Here is a 14,401-nt window from a genome sequence, read left to right as displayed (position 1 = left end):
TCTCCAAGTCCTTCTACACTGTTATAACAGATTAAAAAATCTGTCTTTTTTTTGGCTCTGCACCTGTAGCTCAGCAGCTAGGGTGCCAGCCACATACACCGAGGCCGGTGAGTTTGAAACCAGCCCAGGCCTGCCAAACAATGACAACTACAACCAAAAAATAGCCAAGCATTGTGACAGGCACCTGTAGTCCCAGCTACTTGGACATATATGACCAGAGACTTGTTTAAGCCCAAGAGTTTGAGGTTGCTATGAGCTGTGATGTAACTGCACTCTACAGGGGATGACATAGTGAGACTCTGTCTCACAAAAAAAAAAAAAAAAAAAAATTGTCTTTTCTTATGGCTGAAGAATATTCCATGGTGTATTTATGCCACAGTTTGTTAGTCCAGTCATGGTTTGAAGGGCACTTGGGTTGTTTCCACATCTTTGTTATTGTGAATTGACAATGCTAAATTGAAATTAGTAGATTAACAACTACAGTCCCACATTAGGGAAAAACTCAATTAAGTTCAAGAAGATGAGAAGGAGGAAGAGGGCTGGTAAGTTCCCACCCAGTGGCTGCAATGCACACTTTCTGAGTGAAGGACACAACTGCATCTCAGACTTCACCTTACAAATGCAAACAGTGCAACCTCATTATATGTACCCTCATAGTAATCTGAGAAAAATCAACCGTCAAATGGCAGATTGTAATTTTCAAAGACGACTACAACAATGCAAGGATAGCTCTTATTCTCCATTTTATCCAAAGGGACTCTGCCATTCCCCATCGTGAGATAGAGATGACTTCCATAGCCCTTGAAATGTGGCTGGTCCTGTGACTGCTTGATCAACAGAAAATGGCAGAAGTGATACTGTGCCGGTGTACAGTTTTATTTTTTTTAATAGGCTTTATGATTTTTAAAATTAAAATATTTTAAAGCAGTTTTAAAATTAATATACTTTATTTTCTAAAGCAAAATTGAGCACAGTGTGCAGGGAGTTTCCATACACATTGTGCCCCACACCCCGGCACACACACAGCCCCTCCCCCCCATCAACACCCCCCACCAGAATGGGACATTTGTTACAATTGATGAAGCTACATTGACATATCATTATTACCCATCGTTTACCTTAGGAGTCACTCCTTGTGTTTTATCAAGTAGTTTTTACTTGATAGTGCATTTACATATTTTCTAAAGTTTCCAAAATAAGAAAAAAAAATTAAAAAGTTAAAAAAAATCATCTGATAATCCTGGGACTCAGAGATAGTTTCTATGAATGTTTTGTTACATAGCCTTTCAGACTTTTTTTCTAGCCGCATTCATAAATTTTTTTTTTTTGCAGTTTTTGGCTAGAGCTGGGTTTGAACCCACCACCTCCAGCATATGGGGCTGGCGCCCTACCCCTTTGAGCCACAGGCACTGCCATAAATTTTTTATTTTTAAAGAAAGGGAGACTTTATTGTATTCATAATTTGGTAACTTTTTTTTTCCATTTAGCAATCCCTTATGAATACGTTTCAATGGCTAGTTTGCTAGTTTGTGTTTCTGAAATCACTATTGAAAAATTACTGTGTGGTATTCTATTCCATGCTCTGTGATATACTCAACCAGTCAGCAGCCATTTGCTATTTAGGTTGTTTACAGTGTTTCCCATCATAAAACACATTGTGACAAACATTCTCAAACAGATAGCTCATAGATCTGCCAACAAGTTCCTTAAGCTACATTCCTAGAATGGGATTTCTGAGCCAAAGAGAATGTTTTTACTTTAAAGCCTTTCCTTTACATTGTCAAACAGCCCTCTGGAAAGGTTTTGTTGGTTTACACTTCTGCTACTCAGATAGGAGCAGAATGTTGTTCCCCTGCTCTTGCCAATTTCAGTATCATCATGCTTTACAATTGTTGCCAAGTAACAGACTCAAAAAAGCCAAATTACTGTTGTTTTCCTTTGTATATGTTCAACTCATAGTTGAGCTGAATTAAAAAAAAAAAATTCTTGTTGGCCATTTCCTGTTTTTCTTTTTTTGATCACTTAATCATACCATGTAAAGATGCAAGAATTTTGATTGGTGTAACTTAATGGAATCGACCCAAACCAGATATCTCTTTGATGTCATTATCTACAGAGACTTTTTCCTTTAGGATTTTTGAAGATAATAGAAAGATTAGTTGAGAATGCACATCTCTAGATGGTAGAAATATGCTTCTGGATGGCGGCCCCTGGTTTACCTGGGACTTAGAAGGGCTCCTCAGGCTATAACTCCTTGTCTTTTTATTTTATTATTTTTATATTAGCAAAATTATTTTTTGTTAAATCATAACTGTGTATAATATCCTGCATCCTTTCATGATTAGAACACTTAAGAAAATAGGCTTAGACGGGTCATTTCTTAAACTGATAGAGGCCATCTATAGCAAACCCACAGCCAATATCATATTGAATGGAGTAAAATTGAAAACATTTCCACTCATATCAGGAACTAGGCAAGGATGTCTATTGCCTCCACTGCTATGTAACATAGTAATGGAAGTCTTAGCCATCGTGACCAGGCAAGAGAAGGCAATCAAGGGTATCCAAATAGGGTCAGAGGAGATCAAGCTCTTACTCTTCGCTGATGATAGGATCCTATACCTGGAAAATCCCAGGGACTCAACTTCAAAACTCTTAGAAGTGATCAAGGAATACAGCAGCGTCTCAGGATACAAAATCAATACTCACAAATTAGTAGACTTCTTTTTAAAATCTAAGCAGTCTGGTCTTCTGGCTGTTACCCATTGCTGCGGATGCTTTAAAATTTACCCGAGACTGCCCACTGGGTAAAATTCTGGGCCCAGTAAACCTTACAGGATAACACAAGTGGTTTTTCTTCTCTCTTTCCCCAAGTGGTTTGCAGTGGGGTGGAGTGAGGACAACTGTGAACAAAGTGAAAAAGAAGTGTGTTCATCAAAGCAATGAAAGCCAACTACAGCAATAGAACATGAAATGCAGTGGCTTAACATATTAAAGGCTTATTTCCCACTCACGCAAAGTCTAATGAAGATTGGGTGGTCCTCCTGCACACTTGTTATTGGTCAGAGACCCTTACGTGCCCTGCCCGGTATGGGGGACTGGGAAATGGAAGAGCACATGGGCATTTTGTAAGGACGCCGTTTCTGCCACAAGAGGGCAGGTTATTCTCATTTAATCATTTCATGCTCGTATCATTTGGGTTGAATGTATTAATGCATGTGCTTATATGTTCGACACCCCTTTATATATTTAACACTGTGTTAATCTTATGAATCATATACATACGTTTAAGCTCGGAGCTCTGCGTCTCTTTCCCTTATTATCATCATAATCAACATTATCAGCTGCGGCTGTGTCAACACCAGCAGCATCAAGGGGAACATTGATTCCATTGTTAGCAGGGGCCAGTCTCTGTGCTAAGCACTTTACGTGTATTAGTTCTTTTAGTTGTCAAATGATGCCAGGTAGATACTATTGTTATCGTATGTTCCAGATATGCAGACTGAGGTTCAAATAGGTTAGTAACTTTTGTCTAACTCCAGAGCTAGTATTCTTAGCACTGTAATACACGGCCTCTGCATTAGTTTCCTAGGGAAACCAGACATTGCCACAGTCTGGGTGGCTTAAAGCAATAGAAATTTATTCCCTCACAGATTAAGCGGTCAGAAGTCCAAAATCAAGGCAAGGCTCCCAGGGAGATTTTTTTCCATGCTCCTCTCCTCACTGCTGGGGATTTGCCATCAATCCTCGGATTCACTGAATTGTAGACCTATTGTTCCAATCTCTGCCTCAATCGTCACATTATCTTCTCTGTATCTCTGGGTGTCTCTCTGATCCTTTCCTCTTATCATAAGGACGCTAGTCCCTGGATTTAGGGCCACACTAAGCCAGTATAATATCACTCAATCTTTACTTTGATTACATCTATAAAGATCCCTTTTCCAAATAAGTCACATTCGGAGATTCTGGATGGACATGAGTTTTGTGAGGACACTGTTCAGCCCACGGCAGCCTCCTGTATTGTATTTACCCAGTACTACATAGGAGGAGCGTCTATGTTACTATGAATTTTCATGAACACCATCTTTGGATGGTTGGTGTTTTATTTTCCTATTTGTGGGCATTTAGGTTGGAAAGGGTCATAGCTAGCATGCAGAGCCCTGGTCTAAAGCACATGAAGGCACCACCCTTTTCTGGGCTGACTGAGGCTCCTAGCTTGGTGAGCTGAGCTGGAGCTGGAGTTAAATCTCCGCTTACCCTTTTGGATAGTCACTTATGTACAGGGAACAACCCGCACTATGGATTTGGGGCCCTAGGTGTGAGAGAATGGAACCTAGGGTGGATTTGTTACTGTTATAGAATATTTAAGGAGCTTTATTTTACATTTGGCTTTTCTTTTCTATTTCAGAATAGGAAACACACAATGTCTGAATTTAAAAAGGCTCTAGAAACCTTTTGCTCCAAATGACTCATTTGCACAGGAGGAAAAAATAGTTTTTCTGTTCTATATTAATATGCTACTTATTGATTCATAAAACATAGTTGAAATCTATTATTTTTTAGTCTCAGGAACAGAGATCCAGAAATTTTAACTAACTTTGCTACAAACTAGAATCAGATACCCCATTTCTTCCCTCTCCTTTAGCTTAGGTAGGGCCCTGATTTTTTATTTGACATCTAGTTGTGATATCTCACTTTAAAAATGTTTATTGTCAGAGTTGTGTTCATCCTTTTTGTTTTTTATAACTTCTTCTGAAACTAACCAAGCCTTTCTTCTTCTCTTTTGAACTTTGCTTTGAAGAATATTTTTTGACCAGATAAAAGAAGCTCTAAGTGCAGTTTTTAAAATTAAAATGACCACTTTTCTGTATTTCTTTATAAATATTCATGTATTACCATAGTATTTTGCTGTGATGAGCCCAGTATTTTAATACATATGTTAGAAATGGCAGAAGAAAAAAAGTACAATATCTTACTGTCTTATAATTCAAATAATTATTTCTGAATACTTATTTTTTCAATTTTGTAGAGAAGTTTGATTTATTTTTTAAAGCCTAAAATAAATAAGAAATCAAGTTTGTGTTCTAATTAGTGGGCTGAAATTCTTAGTATTTGCTTTCTCCACAAAGACTGTTGGTTTTGATGGTAGAGAGAACATATCTGATTCTTCTTTAAGTTCCTTGGTATTTAACTCAATGCTAATCATATACTTGGCTCCCAATAAATTCGTGTTGATTCAATGGATGGTACAACTGCCATATTTTTTTGCTCATGTCCACTCTGCTTTATTGATTCTCTGAACACATCATTGTCCTTCACATCTCTGTGACTTTGCAGATGCCATTTCGTCTGCTAGAAATGTCTCTTTTCTGGTGATTCCTTTGCCAAGTTCCTCCTCCTCTTTAAGACCCAGCTCAAATGTCTTACCTTTTATAAAGCATTTCTTTTTTTTTAATTTTTACATATACATGTGTTTATTAGGGTTCCATTTTTTTGTCTTCACAAAATTTAAAAGGCTTAAATTTTAATAACAATGACAATGTTTAAAATAAGGACTAGAAACAAAACCTCATAAAGAATGAAAGAACATAAATACATTCAGAAAAGGAATCAGACTATTGCTTCATCAACATATTAAGCAATAATAATAATAATGAAAAGAAAGTAACATTCACATTGTCAAATAAGAGTATGTCTATTATAGAATGCTTTGACTCTGAGGTTCAGTATGGAGTCATCAGTTAACTTACTATTTTTTTTAGTCTCAAAAAATAGACAACTAATATTTATAAATGAAAGTAACAGATAATTTCGAAAAACAGATCTTGCCAAATCTTATAGACAGTAGAAAAGGAAGAAATGCTTTAAAATCATTCTACTTGATCTGGGTACACCTGATATTAAAATTGAAGAAAATATATTATTATAAAGGGGAAATTACAAACATATGTCACTTATGAGGATGCAATATCCTAAACAACATATTAACAAGTCGAATTAAAAATTAATGTTTAAATAATGTACTTTGGTCAAAATTAAATTCAATTTATGTGAGAATTAGTCACTATTCGATTCACAGGGATCAATCCCTCAGTCATTTCTGATTGAGTTACTAGAGATTTTACTTTTTTATTTCTAGTTAATCTAGCCAAAGGCTTATCTATTTTATTTATTTTTTCAAAAAACCAACTCTGTGTTTCATTAATTTTCTGAATGATTCTTTTGTTTTCAATTTCATTAATCTCTGCTTTAATTTTGGGTATTTCTTTTCTTCTGCTTAGTTTAAGGCTTAGATTTTATTCTTCTTTTTCCAGTTCCATCAGATGGCTTATGAGTTTGCCAATACACTCTCTTTCTGTTTTTCAAATGTAGGCTTCTAAAGAGATAAATTTTCCTCTCAGGATTGCTTTTGCTGTATCTGATAGGTTTTGGTAACTTGTGTCTTCATTGTTGTTATACTCAAGGAAGTTAATGATTTCCTTTTCTATTTCTTCCTGAACCCAACTGTCATTCAGCACATGCCTTTGTGTGAGGTTGAGCATTTTTGTTGGAGTTGAGTTCCACTTTTAGTGCCTTGTGGTCTGAGAAGATGCAAGGTAGAATGTCAATTCTTTTGATTCTGTTGAGGTTTGTTTTGTGTCCTGGGATATGATCAATTTTGGAGAAAGTTCCATGGGATGATGAGAAGAATGTATATTCCTTATCTTTGGGATGGTGTGTTCTATATACATCTATCGAGCACAGTTGTTCCAGGGTTTCATTTAAATCTCTAACATCTTTGTTTAATTTCTGTTTAGAGGACCTGTCCAGCATTTCTGGTTGCTGGGCACAGTGACTCATGCCAGTAATCCCAGTAGTTGGGAGGCCGAGGTGGGTGGATTGCCTGAGCTTACAGGTTCTAGACCAGCCTGAGCCAGAGCAAGACCTCGTCTCTTAAAATAGCCAGGCATTGTGGCGGGTGCCTGTAGTCCCAGATACTCAAGAGGCTGAGCAAGATAATCACTTAAGCACAGGAGTTTGAGGTTGCTGTGAATTATGACGACATGGTCTTTATCCAGCGTGACAGAGTGAGACTCTGTCTCAAAAAGAAAACAAACAAAAAGCATTTCTCAAGGCCAAAATGAGGCCTCAGTCATCTTTATGTTCCCAATGTCCGGCACAGAGCCAGAAATATCTAAACAGGTAAAGAACAATCAAGTGAATGAAGAAAAGGGGCAGAACTCGTATCCCTTAGTGGAGAAGGGCATTTCAGTTCAGTATGACAAACGTGGATTCTTGACTCACTGCTGGGTGACCCAGGTCAGGTTACTTCACCACTCTGAAACTTATGTTTCCTTAGTTGTAAAATGAAGATAATGATAGTACCTGACTCAAAGGATTCTTGTGAGAATAAAACGAGATCCTGTATATAAAATTCTCTGCCTAATAAGTGCTAAATAATAGTCAATGCTAAGAGAATTCTTCTCTGGGTTTTTCTTTGATTTGCATTGGAAACAGTGCATCATGGTTGAATCTGGCTGGCCTCAATGTGATCATATCAGAAAGAAATATTTTGGTTGAGGAACAACAGAAGTGCCATGCCACCACCATTTCCTTCCAAACTAAAGAGTAAACTCCAGAAAAGCAAAAATCAACCTAAGGAGGAAATACTCATTGATTAGAATTTCCTGACACTTAAGAGAAAGAGACAAAGCACACATACACGTATGCACACACAAACTTAGAAGGGCTTTTCCCCAATGTTTTTAACACAAATACATATGTAAAATAAATATAGTATGTTTACACATATACATATACCATGTGAAGGATATATCTAACGTATATCTACAATTTGAAAGGCGTCTGAAATACAGGATGTCCATAAAGTTTGTGTGCAATTTAAAATAGTTTTAACTTTTATTTTTTTGTAAAGGATTTTTTTAAAGAGATACATCTATTTTATTGTGCAGAACAGGATTTATGAGCATACATTTAAAAAGGTGTTTTATTTTTCTGATTATGAAAGTAATAAGTACTCATCATGGATAATTTGAGTTGGAAAAGAAAAATAAATTGCAGAAAATTTCATCCTAGAAAGAAAACTATTTGCATTTCATTTATTTATTCATTTGTACTTTTTCTACGTAGAACCTTTCTACACAGAACATTTGTTGTCTATCTGTATGTTTAGTTTTGGACACTTTTAGTTAGCTAAATATTATAACCTATGGCTGTCCCTGATAACACAAATTATTATTGGATATGTATATTTTACTGAGTGGAGGGGGCTTCCATAATTTTCCCAATCATCCTCATATTATGGAATATTTATACAGCCTTAAATTGTTTACTAGTTTAGTAGAGATGCAATGGAAATATTTATGAACAAGGTCTTTTTTTTAAATTTTGGTTTATTAAAAGTTTTTTTTTCTATTGTTTGGGATTCATTTAGGGTACAAAGAATTAGGTTACACTGATTGCATTTGTTAGATAGAGTTCCTCTTATAATCGTGTCCCGCCCCCAAACTTCATGGACATCCTGTATAGTACTTAATTTCTCAAGCACTAATTTTGAGAAGACTGGAAGATGACAATTCCAGTGGATGACATTATTTCATTTTTCTTCTATTTCTTCTATTCTGTGTATCGTGACCAGGTGGTCATAAACTACACTGGGTGAAGGCAGGTTCTTGGATTTTTGTTAAATATATAAATTAATAAAAACAACTTTAAAATTTAAGAAAAATTATAAAATTTAAGAAAAAATATAAAAATTTAAGAAAAATTGTAAAAAATTAAAAAATAGCAAGTAACTTCTAGGGGATGAGCTTAGAAGATCTTCACCTTAAACTTCTATTTCTTTGCACAGGTGTAAATAGGCATCTTGGGGACTTAATTCAGCTCACTAACTGGTGATGTGGCTTGACATTATGTTTAAAAAAATTCAAAATGGATGCCCACGTGAAAAAAGAAACTATATAGAAATTTTCAAAAACATCCCTAGATAGAGTGATTAGTGTAATGAATCTCCTTGTAACTTACCGTCTTGCTTCAATAATTATACCAATATGCTGTCGTTCTGTTTCATCCTGTCCCCTCCCTTTTTTATTTGTTTTGTGAGGGTATTTTAAAGCGAATACCAGATACCGAGCATTTCATTCATCAGTATTTCAATGTGTATCTTCAGCAGATAAAGACTTAAAAATTATAATCACACTCAATGAACATAACAAATTAAGATTGGTCTGTTAATATGGTCTAGCACCCAGTCTGTGTTCCCTAATTATATCAATAAAGTTTTTTTAAAACAGTTTTTTTTTTTTTTGAGTTAGAATCCAAACACAGTCCACAAAGTATATTTGTTGGCTAAATATCTTAAGTCTCTTAATTTGAAGAAGTTCTCATTCTTTGTTCCCATACCATTTACTTCTTGAAAATTTTAAAAGTTGATAAACACAGATGAAAATGTGGATATGTGTCTCCTTTAAAAAAAAAAAATGGAAGAGCTAGTTGTACCGGATTACACTCCAGTAAGGCAGCATTTGGCTGGAGCTGGGCGGAGGGTGCAGCCTTTAGATCCTGCAAGTTCCCCACAGTCCACACTTGGCTGTCTTGTTCCAACCGTCATAACTCATTTATGTGGTCTGCCCAGTGGCAGTGGGCTTTGAGCTGGCTACCTCTGGCCTGTATTTACTTCTGTTAGGTGAGGAGAACTGACATCTGAATAAAGTCCTGAATATCTCCTTAGTCACTAAATAAATATTTAGTTTTGTGCACTATGTTACTTAGGTAGAAATGTAAACTAAAATGTTTTATAATCTTTCAGCAAGAATTGACTCAACAAAAGATTTTTTTTTCATCCTAAATTAACCCAACACTTTATAAACTGGCATCTCTCTTTTCTGGAGGATTTCAGTCAATCTGCTTTACTGTCTTTATTTATTTATTTTTCTTGAGACAGAGTCTCAAGCTGTCGCCCTCGGTAGAGTGCTGTGGCATCACAGCTCCCAGACCCCTCAAACTCTTGGGCTTAAGCAATTCTCTTGCCTCAGCGTCCCAAGTAGCCGGGACTACAGGTACCCGCCACAACACTCAGCTATTTTTTGGTTGCAGTTGTCATTGTCATTTGGCAGGCTCAGGCTGGATTTGAACCTGCCAGCTCTGGTGTATGTGGCGGGCGCCCTAGCCGCTTGAGCTATAGCCGCCGAGCCTGCTTTATTGTCTTCCATTCTGTAAAAATCTTCTTCACCTGTGTGGAGCTGGATCCTCCAAAGGGCACTGGGCAAGGTGTCAGAAGACCCAGAATTGGGTCCTAGACCTCCAGGATCTGTGGGCCATCATTTCGCTTCTCTGTGTCACCTTTGCAGAGTAAAACAGCCTATCTCTCAGGGTTGTGAAGTTCAGATAAGGTAATAGATGTGAAATTAGTTTGTAAACTGTATAGCTCTAGATTAAACATATTACTATGCATAGGATATACTGAATTATGCATAACATCTTCTTTGATTTCTCTATGCATTTGCTCTGCTGTTCCCTCTCCCCATAATGTCCTCGAGAATTAATTGCTAGTCATCTGTGGTCCCCAAACACTTTATGCCTATTTCTTTACAACATTTGTCACACTGTATGAAAGCCATTTGTTCACATTTCCGTTTTCTGTCAGATTCTGAGCATAAACCACAGTTTATTCCATGCTTGGCATAGAGCTAACTTTCAGTAAATGTCTCTTGAATTGATCTGAATTAATTTGAACAATTATTACTTGAGCCTGTCTGGAAGGACAGAGTCTATGCCCAGCAAGGTCTTTAGGTGTAACGTAGTAGCTGACTGGTCTTATGATGAAGATGATGATGATGAAACACTCATGAAAATAGGGTTCTATATTTTTAATTTAAGTAAATGATCAGATTTCTCAAGTACATTATTTTTAACTGGGAGTGTATGAACAATAAGAATATAAATGTGGAATGATTGTCATTTAAAATATATGTTCCCTGCTGGGGACATCTTAACCTCCTACTTGTCATTTTTGGCCCCAGTCTCTGATTCTGATTAACATAGAGTTTCTCAATCTTTTACAGCTGGTTTCCCATCCATCCAGTCAGCATGAACAATAGCAACCATCTTGTAAATAGTGACAATGTGGGCTATGCAACTTACCTTTTTGAGCAAGAGAAGAACAGAGGGTATCTACCTGGAGAGGTGAGAATTTATGTCATTGTAAGCTTCATGTGGTTTTCAGAACAGGCAATTCAAACCCCCGGGATAAACTGTTATCCTGGATAGATATGCTTGGATAGAAAGCATCCACCATCTACTTAACAGGAGAAGAAAAATTAAAGTGAGTAATAAACCATTGCTTTTTGTGTTATGTATTACTTATACTGACAGCATTCTAAGTCATGATTAAATAGGGAAGAGCAAGTTCAAGATGTTTGAGAAATATGGTCAGTTTTGATCAAGTTGAAAATAGTACAAACTGTATTGATGTTCACTTTTGTTTTTAGAGCTATAAAAATATTAAGTGCTATTCTAATTGTGTAAGAACTCTGAATGAGGACAGGTGAGTCCTTTCTGCTGGTCCAGTTTTCTCTCTTAATGGTGAATTTCCTTTCAAGGCCCTTTCTATTTTCCTGCAATAAGGCCTACATCAGAGACAAGCCTAATCTGTCATACTTGTGTTTGTAGCTTTGAAATTCACTGAATGACATGATCAGACATGGGGGAGGGACAGGAACCCAGTCCAGGCACTCTAGAAATCTCCTCAACTTGGGGTGCATTAGTAGCTACCAATAAATAAATGGAAAGAGGGACCCTGCCCTGCTTAGCCCCAGTATCCAATCACCAAATGCAGATGAATAGAGGACAGAATGAGAGTCCCAGCCTTGCCTAGGATTAATGTTCCATTATAAAGGTATGAATGACGATATTGTTCCCATTAACATTGAGCCTGTTCTTGAAGCTCTGTCTTAGTCAGTTTGTGTTGTTATAACAGAATACCTGAGAGTGGGTACATTTTAAACAAAAAGGTTTATTTTGGTTTAAGATTCTTTGATTGAAAAGTTCAAGATGGGTGGCTGTGTCTGGTGGGGACCTCAAGTTGTTTCTATTCATGGTAGAAAGTGGAAGGGGAGTGAGCATGTGCAGAGACCGCATGGTGAAAGAGGAAGCAAAAGGAAACAATCTACAGGGGAGCAAGCATGTGCAGAGACATGTGCAGAAGGAAACAATCTATTCTTGTGGGAACGATTGCAATACACTCCTGGAGTGTGTGAACTCATTCACCCTGTAATCTGTTCTCAAGAGAGCCATCCCTACAACTTGATCACCTTCTACTAAGCCCCACTTTTCAACCCTGCCACATGAGTTTTAGGGAGCACAGACCACATCCAAACCACTACAAGCTTCTTTGTTGGTAAACCTCACTCTATTCTCCCATTTTAGCCTTCATTTTAGGGAAAAGAAAAAAGACTCCTATTAATGATCACCACCTGAGTGCTAGACACTCTGAGATAAATTATCTTTTTGATATCAAAAAAGACATATGATCTCCAATATATTTTTTTTTTTCCCTAAGAAAATTTAAGACATTTAGGGTGGAATGGTAGACTAGTTGGGTTGAGGCTGAAGTCTTACTCTGCTCTGATACCACTGAAGAGAGAGAGAGAGAAAAGATATTTAGAGGGCAGATCCAGATGGTAGGTGGTATATTAGGTTCAGTTTTGCATTAGGAAAGCCTACCCTACATTTGTTCTTTTCTTTCAAGACAGTAGAGTACTTATTTTTAAAGAGCAAATGGATCTCTTAACTCCCGGTTAAACACCAGAGACTAGATTGACAGGTCAGCATTTCATAATTTGTTGTTGCACACTTTTTCTTATCAAAATGTTTCTGTTGAAGGCATAAATGTGAAACTCTCATACTTGAAGCAGCTTTGCTGATAATTTGAATATTTTCAGTAAGAATATGTATACTAACTGTACTGGGAGCCTTTTCAGAAATGAAAATTCTTCATATTCTCTTTTTGCATATCCTCTTTTTATAGTCTGCAGATGTTTTTAAATAGTTTACCAGAGTGGATTGAATGTCATAGAAAATGTAATGGAAGTCATTATAGAAAATAAGAAAGAATAAAAGGCAACTGAGTGTTTCTTTTGGCAGGGACCATATGTAGCAGCTTTTGCTTCATCAAACCTAGGAGATGTGTCCCCCAACATTCTCGGCCCTCATTGCATCAACACGGGAGAGTCTTGTGATAATGCCAATAGCACCTGTCCCATCGGTGGGGTAGGTAATTATGGCACGTGAAATCTCGGTTTTTGCATCTCACATAGCCTTCATGTTTTAATGTTTATCATTAATTTATAAATATGTTGTCCTCAAGTATACACTGGCCTACTTACCTCTAGCACCTGCCCCAAACCACTACATTTCGATTAGTAAAGACATACTTTTCCATATGAATGACTGTTAAGTTTTTTGAATGGTCAGACAATTTAGGAACAGTCAGAGATTAACTGTCTTTTCCTAAACTTGGACACTCTGAAAAATTTTTTTTTCAATCTGAAATATTTTGCCTTAGCCTTTCTGAAGTCAACATTTGTACCAAAAATGGCCTGCCTGAGACATTTCTCACTGATTATAAAAATCTATATTTTTTATATAAGACTAAAATTGCTTTCATTTCTTTAAAAATTACAAACCAAACATATTGCTTTAGAGAAGTCCAGCAATGTGGGAGCATAGAGGTAGTAAAAAGTAAAAGTCTCCATTCATTTCCTTTTCCTCTATGTTCTCGGCTTCCCAGAAGTTACTGTTCTCATATGTCTTTATGTTTTTATGAATTCATAATTCAATTTTATGTATTATTTACGGATTTTTTTATTGTTTCAGGACTTGAGTTTTCCACCTAATTTGTCTTAGAGATCTTTTTATAATTATGTCTACATCTGTGTAGCAATTTTTAAAGACACCAAGGAAGGCTATAGCATCATTTATTTAACTGTTTTCCTCCAATGTTCATTTAGATTTATTTTCAACTTTGACATGAACAGTAGATGTTAGTTTTTCAATTCTTATTCTTGTATTTATAGAAGATATCACCTGGGATATTATGCACTATTTCTGGGCTACTTTTTCTATGCTGGTCAACTCCGTCCAATGAATGATACAGTTTTCACTATTACACTTTTGTATTTTATGTCACTATTTAGAAAGTCTTTGTTACTCTTCATTTGAAAAATCTTTACATGTTATTAATTTGCAATACATTTTAAAATTGCTTATTAAATCCCTAAATTCACAGGTAAAATGGTTAAATAAATTATGATACTTATTTGCAAGAGAATATCATGCATTAACTTTATGTCTTGTAGAAATATTGAATAATCTGGGGAAAAAGCTTATACTACACAATGTT

General features: G+C 36.3%; 1 protein-coding gene across 3 annotated transcripts in view; it reads left to right on the top strand.

Moving 5' to 3' along the window:
- The window catches only part of ASAH2 (N-acylsphingosine amidohydrolase 2), an 80,883-nt gene that overhangs the window by 24,069 nt on the left and 42,413 nt on the right, over nt 1-14,401 (top strand). For 2 of the 3 annotated variants that reach the window (XM_053585953.1, XM_053585951.1), the window contains 2 exons: nt 11,064-11,184; nt 13,144-13,269. In XM_053585953.1, the coding sequence (XP_053441928.1) occupies nt 11,064-11,184; nt 13,144-13,269 (247 nt within the window). The remainder of the gene's footprint in view (nt 1-11,063; nt 11,185-13,143; nt 13,270-14,401) is intronic. The other variant, XM_053585952.1, reaches the window with a different exon arrangement.

The sequence above is a fragment of the Nycticebus coucang genome, chromosome 3 (genome assembly GCF_027406575.1).
Source record: "Nycticebus coucang isolate mNycCou1 chromosome 3, mNycCou1.pri, whole genome shotgun sequence".
Taxonomy (NCBI): domain Eukaryota; kingdom Metazoa; phylum Chordata; class Mammalia; order Primates; family Lorisidae; genus Nycticebus; species Nycticebus coucang.
The sequence above is the reverse complement of the archived record's forward strand: the minus strand, read 5'-3'. Positions and strand labels throughout refer to the sequence as shown.